We start from the raw sequence: 23,138 nt of genomic DNA, 5'->3' as shown, positions 1-23,138 counted from the left end.
ACTTTTTCAAAGTCTTCACTCTCACAGAAGATGGGTAACATTATTGATTTTATCAGGTTTGTAAACAGATGAATTTCCCCCTGCAGCAGAGGTGCCTAGAATTAACTACTTGTGGTAATGTGTATGATTAAGCAGCAACAATGCATTAAGCTTCTGTGAAGGCTGTCCAGTGCCCACTTCCTCTCCACCCAGAGGTTCAAAACATCAGGGGGTAACAAGAAAGAAACAAAAGAACCTGGAGATTTAATGAAACTTCTGTGAGCGCTTAACACTTAATGGCTTCACAACTAAGGGACAAAACTTAAACCACAAACTCTTTGCAGAGAAACTTCTAAACTGCTCTCTTTATCCAACCAAGGCTCAGGTAGATTTTTCTCACCTGAAATGACTATCACCCCACTAAGCCACTTCTAGGATTTATCTTCCCCACAGGGAATCAAAACCAGGTTGCCCTGCCTAGCTATCCCCACTCATTTAGTTCAAACTCCCCAACTGCCCCACTGATGGTTAGTCCCACTCCCATTAAAAGTCAAAGCCCTAACTATCGCTCTCTATCTCATGGACAGACAATCCCTATACGATCACAGGTCCCTGTCCTGCAGCCAAATTAGGAGGAGGGCGCAAGCATTAAGGCGGCGGCGGCGCGGAGCGGGCAGGACGAGACGCAAAGAGGAAACAATCAAGCAGTGGACGCTCTAAGAGCGGGCACTCTTTCTGTGGAATACGCTCAAGGTCCAAATCCTCTCTCCCTTATTAAAACGGTTTTTAAACTCTTCTTAGAATGTAACTGCAAAAAAACAACACACACGCTAATCTCCTCCCCACCCGGACCCCATTCCAAAGCTATGCCATAAAAAGCCGTCGGGCGCGCGAAGCAAGGAAGTTTCTTCCACGGTGGACTCGGGGATGAAGGGCTTCTTTCCTTCGCCCTCTGCGCATCCCGCCCGCGTCCCTGAGAGGTGCCTCTTCCCCTCTCTTTCCGCCTTTGTCTTTGCTTCCTCGCGCCCGTCAAAACGCAGCCGCGTTTGCCTGTTTCGGGCTGTTTGTTGTGTGTGGAGAAGAGAATGTCAGCCATCCGGCGAACATCTCGCACGACCTGCTTGGGGTTTAACCACCAACGCCACCCTGCCTCCACTAATTGCAACAGTTCCAAGCAGAATCCATCTAATGATTCCCATAACCTTGTCAGGGGGCGCAAGAGGGCATTGAAGGCAGCCGGGGGCTCCCCCTTCCCTCCGCCGGCCTCTGCATGAAAACAGAGGGGAAGCGGGCCTGTTTGCCCACCCATTCAGCGGATGCTCACAGCGATGTCTGGGTTAACTCTAGAGTAATCGAGGGGGTTGTAATGTAGGCTCAACTTTTGGGGTGAGGGCTTACATTTAAAGATGAGGCCGTGGGGGGGGGGTCCTCTCCTTTTCTCTTGCAGGAATAAAAAGGAGCAGGAAAGTTACAAGATCGCTCCATAGGGCAGCCCTGGTCACCTCACCTCAAAAAAGGGAGATAGTAAAGTTGTAAAAGGTTCAGAAAAGGGCAACCAAAATGGTCAAAGGTTTGGAGCGACTCCTATATAAAGCATTTGGGACTTTTTAGTTTATAGAAAAGAAGGCATGATAGAAGGTAATGAAATTGTGCATGGTGTAGAGAAAGTGGATAGATGTTTTTCTCCTTCCCTAGGAACTTGTGAGCATCCAATGAAGGTAAATGGTAGATAAAAGGGTGGACTTCTCCACACAGCACAACTATGGAACTCCCTCCTACACGAGGCAGTGATGGGCACCAACTTGCATGGAAGAATTGTGGTTTTCCAGGTTCTAGAACAGCCACCAAGGTGCAGAAACCCCCTGCATTTATCCCTGAGCTGCCCTCAACATTCCTAAGCAGGAATCTCCAAATCTGACTTTAAAAAGTTCACATAAGTAGAGCCTGCTGGATTGGGCCAATGGCCCTTCTATTTCAGTAGCCTGTTCTCACAAAGTTGCCAACTAGATGCCTGTGGGAAACCTGCAAGCAGAATTACGGCCATTCTTTACCTGTGGCTCTTGCATTGCAGGGGGTTGAGCTAGGTGACCCTTGGGGGTGCCTTCCAGCACTACAATACTATTGTTCCTTTTCCTTGCCTGTTTACACAAGCTATTCCAGGTTTCATGTCAGAGGGACGCGGGAAGCAAAGAAACCTAAATGGGGGCCCCAAGCTGGATCAGCATGTCACCAAGAATAAGGCTTCATGGCCACAATATTACAAGGATGAACAGAGTGTTCAGCTGGCAGGAGATGGAAGACTGTTCGACAACCCTGAAAACAGATATGGAAGTGGGGGCCATCTCTTGCATCAGCTGTGAACTAGCTTCTGAGTACAGGTTCCCTTTCTTTTAAATGTATGCTTTTTTGATATACAACTGAAAAACAGTCAAAAGGAAGGAAAATAGATATAAAAAAACCTAATAACCATAAACTTGACTACGTGAAGTACAGAAATTGTTTATATCATCATCAATAGTCAGAGAAAAATAAGGATCAACAGGTCAGAGTTTGCATCTGAATGAAATAGGATCTGAAATCAGATTAATCATCAGAAGGAAGATTGCAGCACTTGGGACTTTTTAGTTTATAGAAAAAGAGGACAAGAGGCAACATGATAGAAGTTTATAGAATTAATCAAACCATGGAGAAAGTGGGTAGAAAAAAGTTTCTCTCCCTCTCTCATAATGCTGGAACTCATGGGCATCCAATGAAGCTGAATGCTGGAAGATTCAGAGCAGGAAAAATAAAATAAATAAACTATGCAAGGCATAGTTGAACTATGGAAAGCTGTCCGGCAGGAGGCAGGGATGGCCCCAACCCACATGGCTATAAAAGAGGATTAGACATACTCATGGAGGAGAGAGCTACTAGCCACAATGGCTATGGCCCTACACTCCAGAGTTGGAAACAATAAGTTCTTCTGAACACTAGTTGCTGGAAACCACAAGAGGTGCGAAGGCTCTTGTGGTTGGATTCTGCTTGCTGGTTTTCCACAGGCAACTGTTCAGACTGTATGAGAGCAGGATGCTGGACAAGAAGGGCCACTGACCTGATCCAGAAGGCTCTTATGGTCTTCTGACCAAAAGCCATCAAAAGAGAAAAACACCAACAAGTTGGGGAGGGGGCAGTCTGGAAAAAAAGGGAAACAAGGAGGCAAGTGGTGTGTGACTCCTTGGATGTTTGCATAATAAAATTATTATGAGCATTTCTGCCTCAAACTGTGGAGGGCAGAGCACAGGCATTGTGCCTAGTAGCTCTCAGGGGCTAATGTTTGCCTGAATCCAGATGCAGGCTTTAAGTTGGTAGATTGCATTTATATCCCACTTTTTTTCCTACACAGAGCTCAAGGTGGCATGCCTGGCCCTCCCCCCCCCCCATTTAATGCCTACAACCCTGTGACAGTTGGGTTAGGTTGAGAGGCAGTGAACTGGCCCATGGCCATACGCAGGGAGCTTCATGGCCAAATGGGGCATTTGTACCTTGGTCTCTCTCAGCTCCTAGTCTAACATTCTAAACACTACCCTACACACTTGAGTGGGGTGTGCACTCAGTTCAGGCTCATTCATTTACCTGTTCTCTGCTTCTGCCAAGCCTGGAGGCAAGATTTGCACATATTACTCTTAGGCCCAAAAAATTTCTAGTGGGTTGCTTTGATGTTTTGTTGATAGTAGGCCAGGCAATGGCACGGTTTGACCTCGGATGCCTCTAAAATATTATCTTGCCCCCACCCATACATACCCAAAAGATCACAGCGTACTGCAGGTGGGGGTACCCTAAAGATATAATCCAATCAGGAGGCCTGTGCAGCTGCTGCCAGACCTGGGCCTTTAGCGTGGTGACACCTCCTACAGTTTGGAACTACCTCTCATTGCCTACCAAAACAGGGGCCTTCCCTGTTGCCTTCTGGGAACCAATGAAATACCTCTTTCAACAAACCTTCTACAGTGGTACTTCTGGCTAAGAACTTAATTTGCTCTGGAGGTCCGTTCTTAACCTGAAACTGTTCTTAACCTGAGGTACCACTTTAGCTATGGGGCCTCCTGCTGCCGCCGTACGATTTCTGTTCTCACCCTGAAGCAAAGTTCTTAACCTGAGGTACTATTTCTGGGTTAGTGGAGTCTGTAACCTGAAGCGTATGTAACCTGAAGTGTATGTAACCCGAGGTACTACTGTACATGGAGATCTTCATCCCAGCTGGCATCTATGTGGAAGGACCACAGCTCAGTGGTAGAGAATCTTGCCTTGCATGCAAATTGCCCCAGGTTTAGTCCCCATCATCTCCTGGTACAGTGGGAGAGACTCTCTGCCTGAAATCCTGGAAAGCCTCTACCAAGTCAGCGCAGACAATACTGAGCTAGATTAACCCAAAGGTCTGACTCGGTATAGGGCAGGCAGCTTCCTACGTCCCCATATGTAACGGGCTTAAATTGCTTTCATGCATGTGCTGTTGAGTCAAACTGTTCTTATATATGTAATGGGTGGGTTTGGTGGTTGGTTGGCTGGTAAATTGTTTTAGGGTGCCCCATGGGAATTGATTCATCAATAAGAAAAATGCACCAGTAGAGATCTAAATTAGTATTTATTAATAATCTTCCACACATATCTCATGACAATGAACAAAAAAGAAACACATAGAAAACATCAGGGAAGGAACACCAAGCAGATAATTCATAGCAGATAACTATCCATCCAGCTGGGAAGGCTTATTGGAGGAAAAACACCTCCAACCATTTCCAGAAAGTGCATATAGGGGGAGCATGTCACATCTTAACAGAGAGGCTGTTCCACAGAAGGGGCAGCCACACCAAAGGCCCTGCTCTAAGATACTTCAGAGAGGGCTTCTGAGGTCCTTTGGAACTTGCAGAAGAGACTCTCCTAAATATCGCAGAATGGGTAAAACGTAAGGTGGTCTTTGAAAAAAGGTGGTCAGTCTAAATGCACAGCAGGTCATGTTGTTTTTCTTGGGCTGCATAAAGCACTTCAGCCTGCAAGTAATGGAATGACTAAATGCTCCCTCGTGGAAGAAACTAACCCCACCCCTCATATATAGAAAACATCCAGGAGGATAAAATACACCCTCCTCAATACCTGGTTTTCTCTGTAAATGAAATCTAACAAGAAACACCTTCTGAAGTAGTACAGTCCAGGGACATTTTAATTGCAGATTTGTTGCTTGTGGACAACGAGTTTAAGTGGCTGCCTTCAAATGAGATACTTGCCATATATATGTCTGTGTGTTTGGGGAGGCTTCTCTGCACTGCCATCCCAATACTTAAAACCACTTTAAAATCCCAATAACCTCTTCTGAGAGGTGGGAGTACAGGGCATTCAGGGTCTCGGCTAAAAAGGGAGAGAGTGTTACTGTGAATGAAGTTGTACTAGGAGAACTCTATCCAGTTTTTAAAATTTATTTCCAGAGTTTGAACACTCCAATTTCCCAGGGTGACTTGCATTAAAAGACTTTAGAAGAGTTAGCTGTTGAAAACAGCCTCTCTTAGCCTCAGATTGCAAACCAATAATTTGGGGGACAATGACTGACAAGCAGACTAAGAGAAGCTGTGATTCCCAAGGTGGGGTGGAGGGATTACCTAGGGGGGCACTAAGAGAAAGGCGGCAGCAGGGCCCCCCTCTGAGGATATTGATTATTTTCTTTTCGATTGGCCAGGCAAGACACTAAAGTGAAAAAACTTCCGCACTTCATATTTCAAGATTTACTGTTCTTTTATCACTTCCAAAGCTTTGATCACATTTGTTTGTATTTACAACTCTGAGTTGGCACAAGACACAATTAAGTACTGGTAATTGCTATTGATTTTCTTACGAATTATAGCTACCATGCATCCGTGGTAGGCGAAGGTTTGTGCATGTTTGGTAAGTAGTGACATATATGCATGTTATGCTATGGATTTCCTTCACCGTTACTTTTTAGTTATGAATGGAGAGAGATATTTCTTGTACAATATTCTTGGCTGGATTTTATTTGGTCATCGTCTTCCTCGGCGGGTTGTACAAACCCCTGTTCTGAATTAACGCTTTTTATAGGGCAGGGTAGAGGGCGATGTGATAGGTTTCTGGAACTGAGGAACACAGGGGGAGAGGGGGGAGATGGCCTGGAAAAGTTTGGGAACCACTGCTCTACGGTCTTCTTGTGTGTTGAAATGAAAAACAATACATATTACGTTTGCATTCCTGTCATCCTACCCTCTCACTCCCTATCGTTGGCAAAAGGTGGCTTGCACAGAAGTGTTTTGCACTATTTCTGGGAACAGTTGCGCAACCTCAAGCTTTGGTACATCTCCAAAGGAAGAGAATCCTAGACCGAAGGGGCAGCCACTGAAAACCCCCCACCATGCACTGCACACCCTTGCAGGTCTAAGGGACTGTTTCCAGTTAGCAGTGCAATAGGGTAAGAGAAGGTGGCTTGTTAGGTATGCTGTATCCGGACCTTGTAAGGCTTTGTAGCCACCAGCCCCTTGAACTGAGCCCAGAAGAGGAATGGAGCCCTGCTGTGATGTGTTCCGATGATCCACCCACCACACCGATCGGCATTTTGCACCAGCCAGAGTGCCGTCAAGGGGAGCCCTACACAATGTACAGTACGTGATGTTTTCTAGCCCGGGGCGAAGTACGCATGGACGAATTAAGACAAATAAATCTGCTTCCTGGCTCATTCATACAGCAGCTCTCTGTATCAAACTCCAAAGTTCATGACTTCAAGACATGCAGGGGGCTGGGGGTGGGGGTTGGTGTAGAGAGATAATATGCCCCAGACTGTCTTATGTTTTTTTTTTTTTTTACTCAGGCTAATAAAGGCAGAGGTTAAAAAAAGGTGAAGAGATATTTTTTTTAAGGACACGATTACTTTCTGTATCGAAAGACAGGATTTATCCCATCCATGAGGAATTACCTGGAATTCACAGTACATAAAATCAGTTCTTCTGACTGTGGGCTTTTAAGAGAGCAACCAAAAGCCAGCCGGTTTTGGAAATAGCATTCTTCCACGCACCATTTGTCTTCAAAAGAAATATCTACATATTATTACCATTAAAGTGAAGAACAAAGGTCAGAGGCACCCGGGAGAAAACAGGGGCCCGATCCCGTTCTTACAGAGGCAAACATGAACCCCCCCCCATGGCGGTTGGGGAAATAATCCTCATTCTCTGATTGGCAACTGTCCTGTTCTCCTTCTTAAATAGTTCTGCTCCCCCAGCCGCCCAAACACGCAAATGAAATTTATTTCTTTGGGAAAAACCAAGAATATGAAAGTGATCCTTGTGTATGTCCTTATGCAAGTCTTTTAAGCGATTCTAAAACCAAAGTTAAATGTTCCAAATTTCCAGAAGTATTTTTTTTAAAAAAACCAAACCTAATTCTCAGTACAAATCTAACCAAATTGAGTTCTGATTATGCAAGGCTTTTTCATCCTAATAGCAGCTAAATAGGTGCTCATGAAAACTATTAAAGATTCTCTCTATAAACTACTTTGAGGACGTGTGTCTGTGTGCTTTTTTCAAAACCATAAAGAAGTGTATAAATGTTATAAAATAAATAAGATGCAAAGGCAAGGAGGGGAGAAGAGAAGAGAAGACCCAACAGCTACGGGTACCACAGTGTGGATCCATGCTGCAGAAGTTCTGAACAATTATTCTACAGATCCAATCCTGATTTGAATGCTTAGCTCTACGGGCTGCAGAGAAATTAGAATTCAGACTGTCTCAAATATTTCATCTGCGAAAGGGATCCAAGTGTGTCTAAGTGTCTGCGAATCAAGTCCATAAAACACCATCGTTGTTCACCAGGCAATCTGGGGAAAACAAAACAGTTAAGGAGCTGTGGGAAAATGTCTGACTCTCTGGTCCAAATGCCACTTAAACCAGATAACCTCAGCAGAGCAACCTGAAAGCACAATTTGTAAACATACAACTTGGACTTTTTGCTTTAAAAAAGAAAAAAGAGTAGAGATAACAAAAGATCTAGAGAAAGGACCCTGCTATATCTTTTCGTTTCCTCTTATTTCTGCATTATAAATAGCCTTGCTATTTGTTACAATTATTAACCTAACTACAAGGCATCTTCTCCTAGTAACGTTTGTTAGGATTCAGTTCTGAGCCACGGGTCGCAAAAAGCGAAACCTAACAATATTGTTTTGCCATTAAAAAAAGCAAATACAAATACACACACCAAGACAGAAAACTCACTCTGGAAAGATTGCGATCTATTTTACAACAGGGACTTTAACAAGTAAGACGCTAATTAACAAATAAATGGCTGGGGGAAAGGAGTAGAGCAGGATAAGGGGAAATGTGATTACAGTGAATGGCCATATGCGCCCACCTAGATGTTTCTAAGCTGCTCTCTAATTTGTTTAGTCCACTTAGGGGTCCTCCCCGCTACAAGTCCACTTAAAGTTAGCAGCTGGATCGTTCTGTCGTTAAAAAAAGCCTGAAGCAAACACGATCAGAGCGCCATTATTATTTTTTAATTGTCTGTCTATAAGCTTATCTCTCATAAACCACTTTCAATCCGAGATTGGAACATTCCTGTTACTAAACATGAAATGTAGTTGATAGCATTCCAGCGAAAGCACAGTCATATAATGGTGGCCACACTCTTTAAAAATAAATAAATAAATCCGCACAGAAACCACGAATGAGAAGCTGGCGTACTTCTGAAAAATAATATCTTGAATCATAATAACCAGCCTTGAACACAGTCCAGATGTGCTTGGATTTCTCTCTCTCTCTGCTGTGTACTTCGTCCTCTCTGCTTTCCCTCAAGTTGTTGTTGTTGTTGTTAAAAAATGAAAAATTAGTAAGAGGGCTTGCAACAAAAATCTGCATAAAGCTACCAATGAGGAACTGCGCAAGCGGGAACAAAGACAATGTGTGCAAACCTGAAGCTTTGAATTGGGCCTCGGCTCATATGGCAATTTGGTCAGTAAACCGTTTTACCTTTCGAACAACAACAACAACAAAAGACTCCAGCTGCGGGTAACAGACCATGAGGTTCTTTTTCCAAGAGTAAAATGACTTCTCCATAACGACTGCGGCTGATGCCAGAAGTGCACCCTGCAGGCACCACAGAAAAGGAAGTGGTCATGTTCTGCTCGGAAGCGTGGACATGCTCGGTTCAGATCAATGACCTTCAGGTGAAGGAAGGCCTCACAAACCGGCCCATTAACTTCTCCCCCCCCCCCTTTAGCTGACCAAGTCTCGTCCTCCACGGAAACTGAACTGACCTATTTCCCTTCCAACAAATAAAGAAGCAGTTGAAAAATGAAGCGTGGCAGGAACCGACATGGAGGGAGAACAGCAAAGTCTGCAAAAGTGGTTGGGGGGGGGACACAGGATTTAAAAATGCCACAGGGAAAGTTTGCAAAATGGCCTTTGTGGGTCTTGATTTTTTTTAAACCTAAAACAAAACAAAACAAAACCTACAGCAGGTGAAAGAAAAAAGCAGAAAAGTGGAGGTCATCCGAGGTGGTCTAAAAAGGGTGAAGAGTGCAGGCTTCTGGTCCAAGAGGACAAGGGCTAGGAAGTTGCTTTGAAAGGACCCTGCAGGCCCAAAGGGAGGGGTGACATGTTTACATGGGTAGATGCGTGTATAAAAAGACCCTTAACGTCTTCAGTGGGGATTGCCTCCTGATAAAATATTCCCAGCTCAACAGTGCCAGATCACAACGTTTTAAAAAGGAGGCATCAAACGTAACGATTACCAGCCCTATAGGAAAGGATCATAGAACTGTAGAGTTGGAAGGGACATCTAGCCAAAGGAAAAGGGGTAAGTGAGAAAACCCAACTTAATGTTATTTATCACCAAGCTTTAATCTGTTAAGTGCCTGGATTTGCGTCTTCAGAATTACATGGGAACTCCTGGGGCTTAGTCCTGACACTGAAAATGTACAGGACACTCAACATACCACAGAATATCTGCTCTAGCACTGATCAGTGCCGGACATTTGCTATGCAGGCTTCCTCAATGATTCAAGCCATACTGAGCCCAGGTTTAGGGAAAGATGGTCAAAGAAGTGCCCTGGATTGAAGGCAGGTTAAGCCCCAGAAAAGCCACCCAGACTGGAAAGGGCTAACAGTGCAAAACTTAGGCTTAAGTTAGAAGCAGGCCTTAAGACTATCCTGTCCTCATGGCCAACATTCCCCTGCTGCAACATCAGGAGAGCTATTTGCTTAATTGTTTTTGGCTGTGCCGTCCTTCCGAAATGCAGAATATTGTTTATGTGACAGGCTCACTCCACTGAAAGGACTTGAGGAGGAACAAAGGATGGAGAAACCCATACGGCTGCAACTGGGTTATCCACTGAAGAAGAGTTAAAAAAAGAAAAGAAAAGCACCTATAAATCAGAAATCCTTATCTTAGCCCCAGCAATTTATTCATCGCTAATCTCCCCACATCAAGAGAAAATCAAAAGCTACTCACAGGGCAAACAGATTATGAAGCTACACAGCAACTTCACTCCCAAGGGAATAAATAACCTTTAAGGAGATCGATCTGCACATAACATCAAGGAGGGGGAAAGACCACACACAATCCCACCCCACACATGCTCTTTGCTTGTGCTGCCGGGAGAGTGCAAAGCTAAAATGAAGCAGCCACCACTCTCGCTGTCAGGTGGCATTTAAAGCACCACAAAGAATAAAGGTGATGGAGAGGCAACTAACCTCCTTACTCTGCAGGAACCTTAATCTGCATTTGGGGAGGACTCTTGCAAGCCTAAAAGTAACCGCCAACTTGGGAAATAATTGGAGGTAAAGAGTGATAAACCTGATTCATAAAATGCAACGCGCGATCCAAAGCAAGCTATTCGGAAAACAGGTCCCACAAGTTTTGCTGTCTCCCTAGGAAATGTGCACAGCATCACATCCATTTATGGCAAGAGATGGCGGTGGTGGCAGGCAGGCGGGAATAAAAGAGGCCAAGGCTGGGTGTGCCTTTGCAAGCTCTGGTTCAGGGGTAGCCAACATGGAGGCCACTGGCAACGCTGGCTGGGTCTGCTGGGAGACCAGTTACACCCGGAGAGCACAGCGCAGCGTGCCCATGTTCTTGCCACAAGCATTTTCGTTCAGCCAATGTGCCACTCCGTACAATGGTGTAGATTACCCTTGGGGTCTCTTCCAACTTGGGGGTTCTGTGATTCTACGAGCATGAGACCCAATGTGGTTGTTAAGGGTGTTGGGCTTTTGTCTGGTGGGCTACCCAGCACCTCTGGCTATGCAGTGTAACAGGGTTGTTTTGAGGGTGTAATATGTTGGGGTGAGGGAAGAGAACTATGTACACACTACCCTGAGCTTCCTTCGAGAAAGGGAGGCTAAATATGCAATAAATAAATTAAATATTCCCAGTCCCTTCTGAGCTTTTATTATCACTGAGTGATCCAGCCAAAGTTACTTTTTGTTTTAACAGGAAACAATTTCGGCATTTGCTTGGTTCCCCTATGGAAATGAATGAGTCTAAAAAATGGTGGCAGGGGTCAGCAAACTTTTTCAGCAGGGGGCTGGTCCACTGTCCCTCAGACCATGTGGGGGGGGCAGGCCTATATGGGGGGGGTGAACACATTCCTATGCCCCACAAATAACCCAGAGATGCATTTTAAATAAAAGGACACATTCCACTCATGTAAAAACACGCTGATTCCTGGACCGTCCGTGGGCCGGATTTAGGAGGCGATTGGGCCGGATCCTGCCCCCGGGCCTTAGCTTGCCTACCAATGTTCTAGTCTGTTTGTTTTTGTATGATAAGGGGGTGGGGGAGACAAGCTGGCAGTCTTCTCTCAAATTGCTCAGTAAAAAATAAACCTGTTTCCAATTTGCAGCATTACGGGAAAAGACACAGGGCTAACAGATATATTAGTGTGCAGATGGCACCTAGCTTTTTAAAACTTTATTAATGTTATTTGATAAATAACTTATTTGAGTAGTTGCATTTAGCTGTTTTGCTTTCTTGGGTAGCTCTATCATGTCACCCACCACCACCAAAGTTCTTACTACGGGTCTTATGACTGGGTTGGTGAGGGAGAGGAGACATTGCCATCTGTCCAATAGAGCTGCAGTCCATTTTCCAGTAAAACGAAAACGAGCTTTTCTATACTTGCCCGTAAGCAATTCATTACCCCTGCTGTCTGCACCAGCAAGATTCAGCTGTTCCATTTTGAAGAAAGTGGGCTTTACCACCCAGTGATAATGTGAGAAATAAATATTATTCAACAGCTCAGATTGCAATTCTTAAAAATTGCAACGGGACTGGGAGTCACAAATGCAAAGGCCTAATTCAGCTCCGCTGACATCGATGGGAAGCCTTCCCATTAGATTCCACAGAGGGCTGGATACAGCCCAAGAAAAGTATTAGAAAGGGAAAGGGTAATCAACTGCTTACAAAGTACATTCTTTAAAATAAAATAAAAACCCACTTGGGTACACTAGTTTGCTTCTCTTCCGCAATCTATCTAATTTCTACATCTGAAACTCCCAAAATGTTTCCCACGGAGTGGGGAATGCAAAATTGATACAGCATATTCAGGGATGGCACTCCAAGGGGAATTTAAATGCTTTAAAGGATCTAAAACCACTTACTCCCTAAAAGTCCCTAAAACGACTTCTTGGGAAGCAACTGAAATGTTATGGTCACCGTTCCAGGTATTAGGCGTGCAAAATCTTAAATTCTATCTATTTCCACTTTGTCCTGGGCAGAACTGATTCTTGCTGTGTGTATAAAAGGGCGAAAAAAGAAGGTGGTGGAGACATATAGCAGACGTGAATCAACTTTTGACTCAGGGAGACCCGAGCAATGAACCCCATTTTCTCTGACTCAAAAGCTTCTATGGGTCAGCATTGATGCATCGCCCAAGATGCTTGCAAGCACCACACAGGTACCACTTGCCTTACTCACCAGTAGTTTAAGGCAAAATCTGGACAGTGCCCCTTCCATGAAAATGGGGAGGGGGAGCTGCAGGCCAGAGCTCAGGGTAGCATAACTGCCGTGCTTATATCGCTGAGCTGCATTTTGAGAAAGCAGGACAAAATGGCGGACGGCTCAAGTCTTCAAACCGAAAGCAGCCCGATATGAGAATCACGCCTACACGCAAAGGGGCTCTTTCTGTGCTGGTTGTACATTTCACCGATCAACATGCACAGAACTTCTTGCCTTCCCCCCACCCCACTGTATTATTCCACCCCCACCCAGCACTTCTCCTCCAACATGTATCATAAAGACACAATCAGGCAAAAGCAACACTGGACTCGGCTGCGATGAGTCCCACATATAACTTGTGCGTGCCATTTTGTACAGGCAGAGCGTCCCATGTAACTCTAGTGATTAAATGCCTTTGCAAAATCATGCAGTAGTTTATTAAGATCCCAATTAAGTATCTTTGTTGTAAAATTTTATGGGAGGCTTGGGTTGTGGCCATCCACAACGTTTTTCCAGACTATGAGCCTTTGGGACATGGATCAATTCATGCTTTCTTCGTTTTAATTTTATTTATTTGTGCTTTCTACCTCAGCTTCTGGATAGGGAAGGCTGACAATCTAACCCATTCATTATCAAATGAAACAAATATTAAACGAAGATCCTAATGCAAATCTGTCTAAACCCGGTTAAGCTCAAACACTATAATTTTAAAGTCACTTGAAAATATGATTCTAAACGTATATATTCACTAGAAATAAGTTCTGGTGAAACCAGTAGCTTTTCCTCCTGCATAAACACATTTTAGCATCCTACTCCAAGCGACACTGCAGTCCATAGGACTACAGTGCTTCAGTTTAAGGATCTTTTGGATTGGGCTGCAAAACAGATTTTAAGAATAAGACTCGCTCCTTAAGGAATTAGGGATCCTTAATCGTATATAGCTGAAGCCAAGATTAAAACCTCCTTGCTTATGTTTCTGTTTGTTAAAGGATCATATGAATCTGGTTTCAAGGAAGCCATCACCCCTCCTATAAAAGTGCACTGCATTTGACTGTTGCTTGTAAATAATAATAATAATAATAATAATAATAATAATAATAAATGTTGATGTGGAGACTTTACTACTAGTGGCAGAAATTTTATTGCCCAAACAAATGAAGTCATTGTTACATCACCAGACCAGGCATGAGGTACTCAGGGAGCGATAAGTCTGAGTTCCTTTACAACTGGATTCTAGGAAGGGAAGGACCTGATCCTTGTCTTCATTTTAAACTCATGGCCTCACCACTAAGAATGTCAATACAGGCGCCACTGGTGAGATGGACACTGGCTAGCTAAGGAGTGTGCCAGGACAACCAGCAAACAAGATACCTAGGTATTAAAAAAGCCCATAACTCCAGTTGAGTCAACCAGCTGCAGGGGGACAGACACAGAATGGGTGTGTGGCAAGGGTAAAAGTCCAGTGCCCACCAACTGAGGTTCAATTGTTAAGTGGAAAGTCCCATCCAGTGCAGTGGGGCTTCCCTCAAATAAGCATGGTTGCACCTGCAACACCAAAGCAAGTATCTCATGTCTCATCTGCTCTAGCTAAGCAAAGAGAAAAGAAACATTTTTTTAAAAAAAATTGCACATGCATACCTTTATATAAAGGCCCGTACTGATCAATTCTGTGTTTAAATTATTTACATCAATTGCATTTTCCAACCTTCTGTTTAGAAAGTAGCTTGCAAAAGTTTTTAACCGCTTGCTATATTTGTCAACCAACTATGAGATATCTCTTGCGTGTAAATAATATTTGCAGCACAGCTTAACTCAAAATGCAGTCTCAGTTCAGTCTCTAAAGGGGTGAGAATTCAGAAGTGGGAGCTCATCCACATTTATGGACACAAATTTACTTACCTTAATTTACGCCTGCTGTTGTCAGCGTTTCTAGAAACTTGCTGGAGCATACAAAATACAGACAACTTTTTATATATAAAAAATAACGACACTGAAACGGCCCTGATCATTATAAAGAGACTCAGCTATTCAAAGTGGGGGGGGGGGGAGGAGGGGGGAGATAAGAGCAAATTTAAATATGAATAATCATAGCTCCATATCTCTAATGGATCGCTAAATCCATTAGACCTTTCAAAGTCCTGGTTTCAGAGCATAGAAATTCTGGTGCAAGCACCTTCCCCGATGAGTCATGGGAGAAGCAACGGCAGTGAACTCTGCCAGAACCTCGCTCAAAACAACAAAATAATGCTACATTCACGCAGAGGACTCCCAACTGTATTAGGAATCCAGAATGCTGCTAAAGCCAATGAAATCAACATTTCTAAACGATACCCCCAAATCCTGACATTCAGTCAGACTGAAGAAAGATGCATCATGGTCAGGACTGAACAAATTGACAATTTACCCCAAGAAAACTGGGGTAAGGTTTTTTTTTTGGGGGGGGGGAGGATTAATATAGTTTTTGCTTTATCTACACTTGATCAGCAAGCTCAGCAGACAGGTTGGGTATTTACCTGCGAGTAGCTCCAGAGCAGAGTGGGCCTTGAACCAGCAACCATTAGGACGAAGCCCTCCTTTGGACCCCTGCCCTGCACCAATTCACACCCAAGGAAATTGCAGGAGGAGATGCAAAAGGTCATGCAATCCACACACACCGCAAACCAGGCTAAAAAAGAATACTGGTTGCAATCCTCCCCTCTTCTTTTTTGCAAACCCGGGATCTTACCCCTCCAATCTGCCTGCAAGTGTTTTGCAAAACCCTACCGGCCCTAGGTGAGGAATGTCTGAGCGCGTTAGCCCTTTACCTCATGTCTCCGTAGGCCCCCGGGTAGCCCTCCATCCACGGGGTGAGCTCCGTCTTGATGCAGCCGGCGGCAGGGGCGAAGGGCATTCTGCCCACTACGCCCCCGGGATACCACACCTCGGACGGTGGGAGCTCTGCGCCCTCTTGTCCAGACGGCGGGCCCTGGCTCCTGGCGTAGCCGAAGGAGGCCGGGGGTGCGCCTTCGTAGAGCTGCCCTTCCTCGGTGAAGAAGGGGTGCCAGCCGGGGCCAGGAGGGCCGGCATAGTGGGGCGCCAAGGCAGCAGGCACGTCCCCGGCGCGCCGGCACTGCGGCCCCCAAACGGCACCGCCGGGTGCGTACTCCAAGGGGCTCTCCAGCTTGATGCGCCCATGTGAGGCCAGGGCCAACTGGAAGTTGTAGTAGTCTCGGTTCGGGAAGGCTCCCGACGGCTCCTCCAGCTCCGGAGAGCTCTTGTAGAGGCTCAGGTGTCCTGGCACGTCCATGGCCAGCGCGCCCTCGCCGCCAGCGCCGCCGCCAGTGCCTCCCTCCTCGGCTTCCATGATCTTGCAGCCGCCCAGATTCAGGGGCCGAGCGTGCGCGCCAGCGAACATGCAGTCGCCGCGGGTCGCCGCCACCTCGCCGACGCCGGGCGCATCAAGCGCTTCCACCGCCAAGCCCATGGAGGCGGAGACGGCTTTGCACAGCTCCTTGGCGCTCTCCCCCAGGTAGTCAGTTTTGTCAGATGGGGCTTCCTCGCCTCCTCCGCGGGGCTCGCCTCCTTCTGCCGCCTGCAGAAGACTGCTCTCACCCAGGATGTCTTTAAAGTCCCCCGGGCAACTCTGGAAAGAGGGGCCTCCCAGCAGGGCCAGAGAGGACGGGGCGGACGAGGACGCGGACTCCTCCCGCTCATCGGGGGGCTGCAGCGTTTTGCTCACCTGGGGCTGCTCCTCCAGCGGCAAGTAAGTGGGCGAAGCCGGGCCTTGCTGGTGGGCGCTGGGCTCTTGCAAGTGGGACCCCGAGGAAGATGACCCCGCCGTCGCGGACGCCGACGCCTGGTGGCTGGGGCCAGCCTCCTCCCGCAGGGGTCCGGGGCTCTGGAACGCTTCGCGGACGCTCTGAAACAAGTTCTGGAAGGCACTTCGAAAAGCTTTCGCCGGCGGCCGAGGATAGACTCTGCCCAGACCGACGTGCACCTCCATGATCTCGCCTGTGGCTGGACGGCAATGGGAGTGGGGGTCAGCCCGCTGTGTTTTTCTCTGGCTGCAGGTTGGTTCTGGAGACTCCTCGACTGGGCGGGATGTCAGCTGCGAGAACCGGGCTTTTCTACCAGCTTCCGACGGCGACCAACAGAGCCATCCCTTGGGCCGTCGGGGCACGCGCGAGGCGCTCCTAACTTGGAGCAGGTGCAGTTGTCAGTGGTGTGCGAGAGAAAAGCCGGTCGGCCTTGGCCTCTCGGGTCCGACGCCTCCCGCCTGGGGAAACGCAGAAGTCAAGGCGCTAGTCCGCTGTTTTTTGTTGTTGTTCTTTTTTTGTTTTTTTCAAGTTTCCCAGCCGGAGCGAAGACGCAGCCGTTGGCAGTTCCTGCTGTTGCAATTGCAAACTGATGCCTCTCTTGCAGGGGTGAGCTGAGGTTACAGCCGGGAGAGAGAGAGCGGCTGCTGGCTGGAGGCGAGAGAGCGCCGCGGCCCGCACACCCCCTCCTTTCCTTGCAAGCTCCGCCGACGGCCGGACGCTTTGGAGGAAAGCCGGGCTGCCCGGAGAAGGTGAACCCGGGCGCGGAGGGAGGGCGGAGACGGAGGCTGGCGAGCCGGCAGGCCTGGGAGGAGCGGCGGTTCTGGTCGCCCAATCGGCGCAGCGGCCGAGGAGATCCCTTGAATCCGGGGCGGAGAGAGCAGCAACAAGTCGCGGTTGGTGGGATAGAAGCAGTAGAAGTAAGTGGCTTCCCTAGGCTGGCCACGCCGCGCGCTCCCGCGCTCGGCTCCGCTGTTGTCGCCCGGCGCGCCTCCGGACAGGGCGGGAGAGAAGGAAGCCGGTCGGCCTTCGCTCGGGTTTTATGCGCTTCCCTTCCCGCCCCTTTGGACTCCGATTCCGGGGAGGAGATTGGCTCCGCACTCTTGCTCCGCCTGAAAGCGCTGCGCCGCGCCTTGCTCGCTCTCGCTTTCCCCCGCTCGGCAGTCTGACTCGATGGCCTCAAGAGATCCCAAGCTGCGCTTTAACTGCGCACAGCGGGCAAGGTTGCGCCGATCCGGGGCCGCTTGGCACTACTGTGCCTTCCTGGCGACTGCTCGGCACATATGCATGCCCAGTTCCACCACGTGCCGGACGGCGGAGCTTGCAGAGAAGCCTCTACACACGGGAGCGCGGGCTCAGAGCTCACTCAAAGCGCACGCAAAGCCTCAGATACCGATCTAGGTATCGCTCAGCAGTAGCGAACGTTCGACGCCGCTGTAGTCGCTACAGCGCTTTGCAATCATGGTGGTGCTGCATAATGGTTAGAGTGTGGGACTAGGACCCCGAGACACCAAGATTCCAATCCCCACACTCTGCCATGAAGTTTTGGGTGTAGCATTGGGGACCAGGCACTTCCTCTCAGCCTTACCTCACAGGGCTGTTGTGGGAATTAAATGAGGAGGAGACTTATATGTGCTGCTTGGAAAAACCTAAGGTCGGATATAAATGCTCTAGCCATCCAACTGACAGCAACATCTGCAGTGTTGATCACTCCACACACTGGGGTGTTCCAGCAAATTGGGGGAAGGCTTGCAACTTGTAGGGTGTTTCCAGGTGGCTGCTTATTGTGGGGTGGCTGCTCCAATGGCAGGCCTTCCTTAAAAACCTCCTATTGAGTTTTTGTTACATGCAAAAGCATATCAACACTGAAATAAAGCAGGTAAGCAATGAAGAGAAAGGAAAAAGGCAACACAGTGAAATAGCAACAGCAAATCAGCCTTCCTAACAAGCCTGGCAAATCTGGAACTACACTGAGTGAGTGAGTGAGTAAGTGAATGTATTTCTATGGGTTCATACACATTTCTGCTTGTCCCGCTCCTCTCCTTGGGAAAAGGATTCACTGCTGAAATGGAGCAAATATCAGTTGGTTTTTCTGCAGGTTGACGTTAGTTCCAATACAGTGGTAAAGAGCGAGTTTTCCTGGAGAAAGTGGTTGGGGCAGGTAGAATACCTCTCAGACCTGTGCACCAGTGGAAGTGTGAGCAAGCTCAGAATTTCTTTCCATTCAAATGAATTCCCAAAGCAGCTTACAGACCACAAGTACCGTGTATTTCGGGTCTACTGGCCGCAATAAAGTTCTTTTTGTGTGTGACAATAAATAGCAAGAACATAATGGAACATTAAAGGTACAACGTAAGTCGTATAAATTAACAAATAATAATAATAATAATAATAATAATAATAATAATAATAATATCTTTATTGTCATTGCCCCCTTCGGGGACAATGAAATTACTTGACTGCTCCATAAAAACACTAATTAATCAATACAATATAATACAGCAAGGGAGATTAGATGACTTTCAAAGTCCGGGCTTCCCATTCAGGGCCGAGATCGCTCTGGAGAAGAAGCTGTTCTTAAGACGGCTCGTTCTTGTCTTCATCGTCCTGTATCTCCGTCCCGACGGCAAGAGCTCGAAGAGACAGTGACCAGGATGCGATGGATCTTTTACTATGTCCAGTGCCTTCCTATGGCACCTTGTGGCATAAATCTGCTCTAAGGTGGAGAGTGGGCAGCCAACAATGCTCTCTGCTGCCTTAACAACCCTGCACAACCCCATCCTGTCCTGGGTAGTACAGCTTCCGTACCACACACATAAGCCATAAGTGAGCACGCTCTCAATGGCACAGTGATAGAAGGCAAGCAGCAGTTTCTGCGGAAGATGGTTTTTCCTTAGTATTCTCAAAAAGTACAGTCTCTGCTGCGCCTTCTTCACAAGCCCCCTTGTGTTGACACTCCAGGACAGATCCTCTTGTAATTCAGTGCCCAAAAATCTGAACGTTGTTACCCTCTCCACATCAGTGAAACAATTGCAATCTATAAAATGCTATTAATAAACCAGCAACTAAAAAATAAGCTGAACACCACAGCTACAGCATAGGGCATATTATATGACTCCCCGTACTAGATAATCTGATAATGCTGATGCTCCTGACTTAGACCTTGCTACATTAACCCCTGTGCAAGTGTGCTCATTCTCTGTGCCTATTTTATAGTTTGTTTTCCTCTTTTTTTCAATTTCCACCTGCAGTTACAATTGTTTTCTCTGTTCTATATACAGTCGTACCTTGGAATCTGTTCCGGAAGTCCATTCAACTTCCAAAATGTTCGAAAACCAAATCGTGGCTTCTCATTGGCTGCAGAAAGCTCCTGCAGCCAATCAGAAGCCGCGGAAGCCCCGTCAGACGTTCAGGTTTCAAAAGAGCGTTCGCAAACTGGAACAATCACTTCCGGGTTTGCGGCGTTTGGGAGCCAAAACGTCTGACTTCCAGGGCGTTCGGGATCCAAGGTACGACTGTACTTTATAAAATGAAAATAAATACTTTGAAAGGAAAAATTAGACACAACAGCAAACCAGCATACCCCCAAAAAATCATATTACCCCGATTATCAAATGGTATTGAAATACGACAATAAAGATTGAGAAGCCAGAGGGGTTAATATATTCAAAGAAAGGAAACAAATCTGCAATGGGATTCTCAGGTTGAGCCACATCCCCAGACCACCCACCTGCATGCCTTATTTATTTATTTATTTATTTATTTATTTATTTTGCAGCAGCCGTGCTTTGTCTGACTTCTATAACACTGGAACTCATGGGCATCCAATGAAACTGAATGTGGGAAGATTTAGGACAGATAAATTTCTCCTTCACGCAATGTGTTGTTAAATTATGCAACTCCCTCCCACAGGAAGCGGTGATGGCCTCTAATTCGGATGGCTTTACAAGAGGATTAGACAAATTCATGGAGGAGGAGAGGGCTGTGGATGGCTACTAGCCATGATGGCTATGCTCTGACCTCCATTGTTGGAGGCTGCAAGGCTTTTGAGCACCAGTTGCTGGAAACTGAAGGAGGGGAGAGTTGCAATGGCACTCGGATCCTGTTTTCCCACAGGCATCTGGTTGGCCACTGTGAGAACAGGGTGATGTACTGCATGGGCCACTGGCCTGGTATAGCAGGCTCTTCTCACTTATTCTCTTGTGTCCAAGGCTTGCTCATAGGCTTCCCATTGGAGAAGCTGGTCGGCTGCTGTGAGAACAGGTTACACCATGGGTAGGCAAACTAAGGCCCGGGGGCTGGATCCGACCCAATCACCTTCTAAATCCGGCCCGCGGATGGTCCGAGAATCAGCGTGTTTTTACATGAGTAGAATGTGTGCTTTTATTTGAAAGGCATTTCTGGGTTATTTGTGGGGCATAGGAATTTGTTCACCCCCCCCAAAAAAAAATATAGTCTGCCCTCCTCAAGGTCTGAGGGACAGTGGACAGGCCCCCTGCTGAAAAAGTTTGCTGACCCCTGGGTTACACTTGTGGCAGGATCCAGCAGGCTCTTCTTATATGTCACTGGCATCAAAATGCCAAGCTGCATCTCCCAATACCCCTCTTTAAATCTAGATTAAATATCTGCTAGGTGGAAACCAGTTACCCAGATTTAAATATCTGTTAGTTAAGTGGAAACCAGTTACCCAGAGTAGTAGTGATATAATAATAATAATAATAATAATAATAATAATAATAATAATAAATTACTTATACCCCATCTACCTGGCCGGGCCTCCCCAGACACTCTGGGTGGCTTCCAACAGGATATTAAAAACACAATAAAACATCAAACATTAAAAACTTCCCTAAACAGGGCTGCCTTCAGATGTCTTCTAAAAGTCAGATAGTTGTTTATTTCTTTGACATCTGGTGGAAGGTTGTTCCACAGGGCGGGCACCACTACTGAGAAGGCCCTCTGCCTGGTATCAAACATGTTTCCTCCAGGCCAGTGTAAATAAAATATATCCTTTTTTATTACTAAGGAGCTGTTTTATGAAGCTTGTGAGGCCGGTTTGAGTCCAGGGAGTGTCCTGTCTTGTGCTCTTGGTACAAAATTCCCTCCTCTGGTTTCCGTGCAAACTGTGAAGTAGGGTGTGATCTCCCACTACTCCTATAGTCCAGTGGCTTTCAACCAGTGTGTTGTGGCACCCTGGTTGAATGATGGTCAGGGGTGCTGCGGGCAACCCTGGCCTCCATCTCTCTTTCCTTCCCTCCCTCCTCTGATGCCCTCTCGGGTCTCTGCCTCCCAAAGGCTTGCGCAGCTGTTTGTTGCAGCAGCCCTGGCTACAAGCTTCCCAGACGAATGGTGCCTCTGGGGCTGGCCCGGGGGTTCTGGCTGCCAGGAGCTGAATAAGCAAGCAAGTGGGCGAGGGAGCCCAGCCAGCCAGTCCATCAGCCCTAATTTTATGGCCTAATTTTATATGTTGTATTTTTATTTATATTTTCTAGGAAAAACATGCCTACTTGGGCTCGTTGTTTAAATTTATTCCCACTCTGTGGGCAAAACACACAAAACCTGCTTAAGTTTAGGTCCATTTTTTCTTTGTTTTCTTTAAAAATATGAGATATGGAAATGGGAATACAAATCTAATGAAACATCTCTGTGACGTTTTCTTTTTTTCAAAATCCAGAGAACAAGCAAGTAAGAAACATTTGCCTTTTCGAAATCCTCCTGGTAACTCAACCAAAATTCATCTGCAAGGTGCGTTTAAATGCAAGATTTTTAACTTGGGGTGGTGCTGTGTCTTTCCCCTCCCTTCTTTCTGTCCACAATTAAGCTACACATTGACTTAGGATCCCGTCTGCTCGTGATTATCCTAAGGATGACCTCTTAGCCTTTCTATTGACTGCTGCTCGTATGGAGATAGCGAGATGTTGGAAAACTTGTGATGGGCTGAACATTGATTCTTGATATAACCGAGTATGGTCAATAGCATTGGCTGAGAAACTAACATGCTAGGTGAGAGCAGCAAAGGGCAAACACAATCCATATTCCTGTTGTTAGCCGCCCTGAGCCCGGCTTCGGCTGGGGAGGGCGGGATATAAATATTATTATTATTATTATTATTATTATTATTTATAACATATGGCAAATGTTTATTGAATACATAAATTGTTCAGACTGTGGCATGAATCCACCCAGGACTCATGGAAAATGTGGTGTTTTCTCTTAGAGTAATCAGAAGAAGAAGAAGAAGAAGAGTTTGGATTTGATATCCCGCCTTTCACTCCCTTTAAGGAGTCTCAAAGCGGCTAACATTCTCCTTTCCCTTCCTCCCCCACAACAAACACTCTGTGAGGTGAGTGGGGCTGAGAGACTTCAGAGAAGTGTGACTAGCCCAAGGTCACCCAGCAGCTG

General features: G+C 46.5%; 1 protein-coding gene and 1 long non-coding RNA gene across 2 annotated transcripts in view; one reads left to right on the top strand and one right to left on the bottom strand.

The window, feature by feature from the left end:
• Positions 1-17,719, bottom strand: part of AR (androgen receptor) — a 248,197-nt gene extending 230,478 nt beyond the window's left edge. Inside the window, exon 1 of the mRNA XM_080989793.1 lies at positions 15,747-17,719. Coding sequence (XP_080845919.1) covers positions 15,747-16,924 — 1,178 coding nt within the window. The 5' untranslated portion in view covers positions 16,925-17,719. The remainder of the gene's footprint in view (positions 1-15,746) is intronic.
• Positions 17,720-17,871: 152 nt separating this feature from the next.
• On the top strand, positions 17,872-22,828 carry LOC308468078. The gene is made up of 2 exons (XR_013981451.1): positions 17,872-18,722; positions 22,411-22,828. It is a non-coding gene; the product is annotated as an uncharacterized lncRNA (long non-coding RNA).
• The last annotated feature ends 310 nt before the right edge of the window (positions 22,829-23,138 follow it).

The sequence above is a fragment of the Podarcis pityusensis genome (genome assembly GCF_964106645.2).
Source record: "Podarcis pityusensis genome assembly, chromosome: Z".
Taxonomy (NCBI): domain Eukaryota; kingdom Metazoa; phylum Chordata; class Lepidosauria; order Squamata; family Lacertidae; genus Podarcis; species Podarcis pityusensis.
The sequence above is the reverse complement of the archived record's forward strand: the minus strand, read 5'-3'. Positions and strand labels throughout refer to the sequence as shown.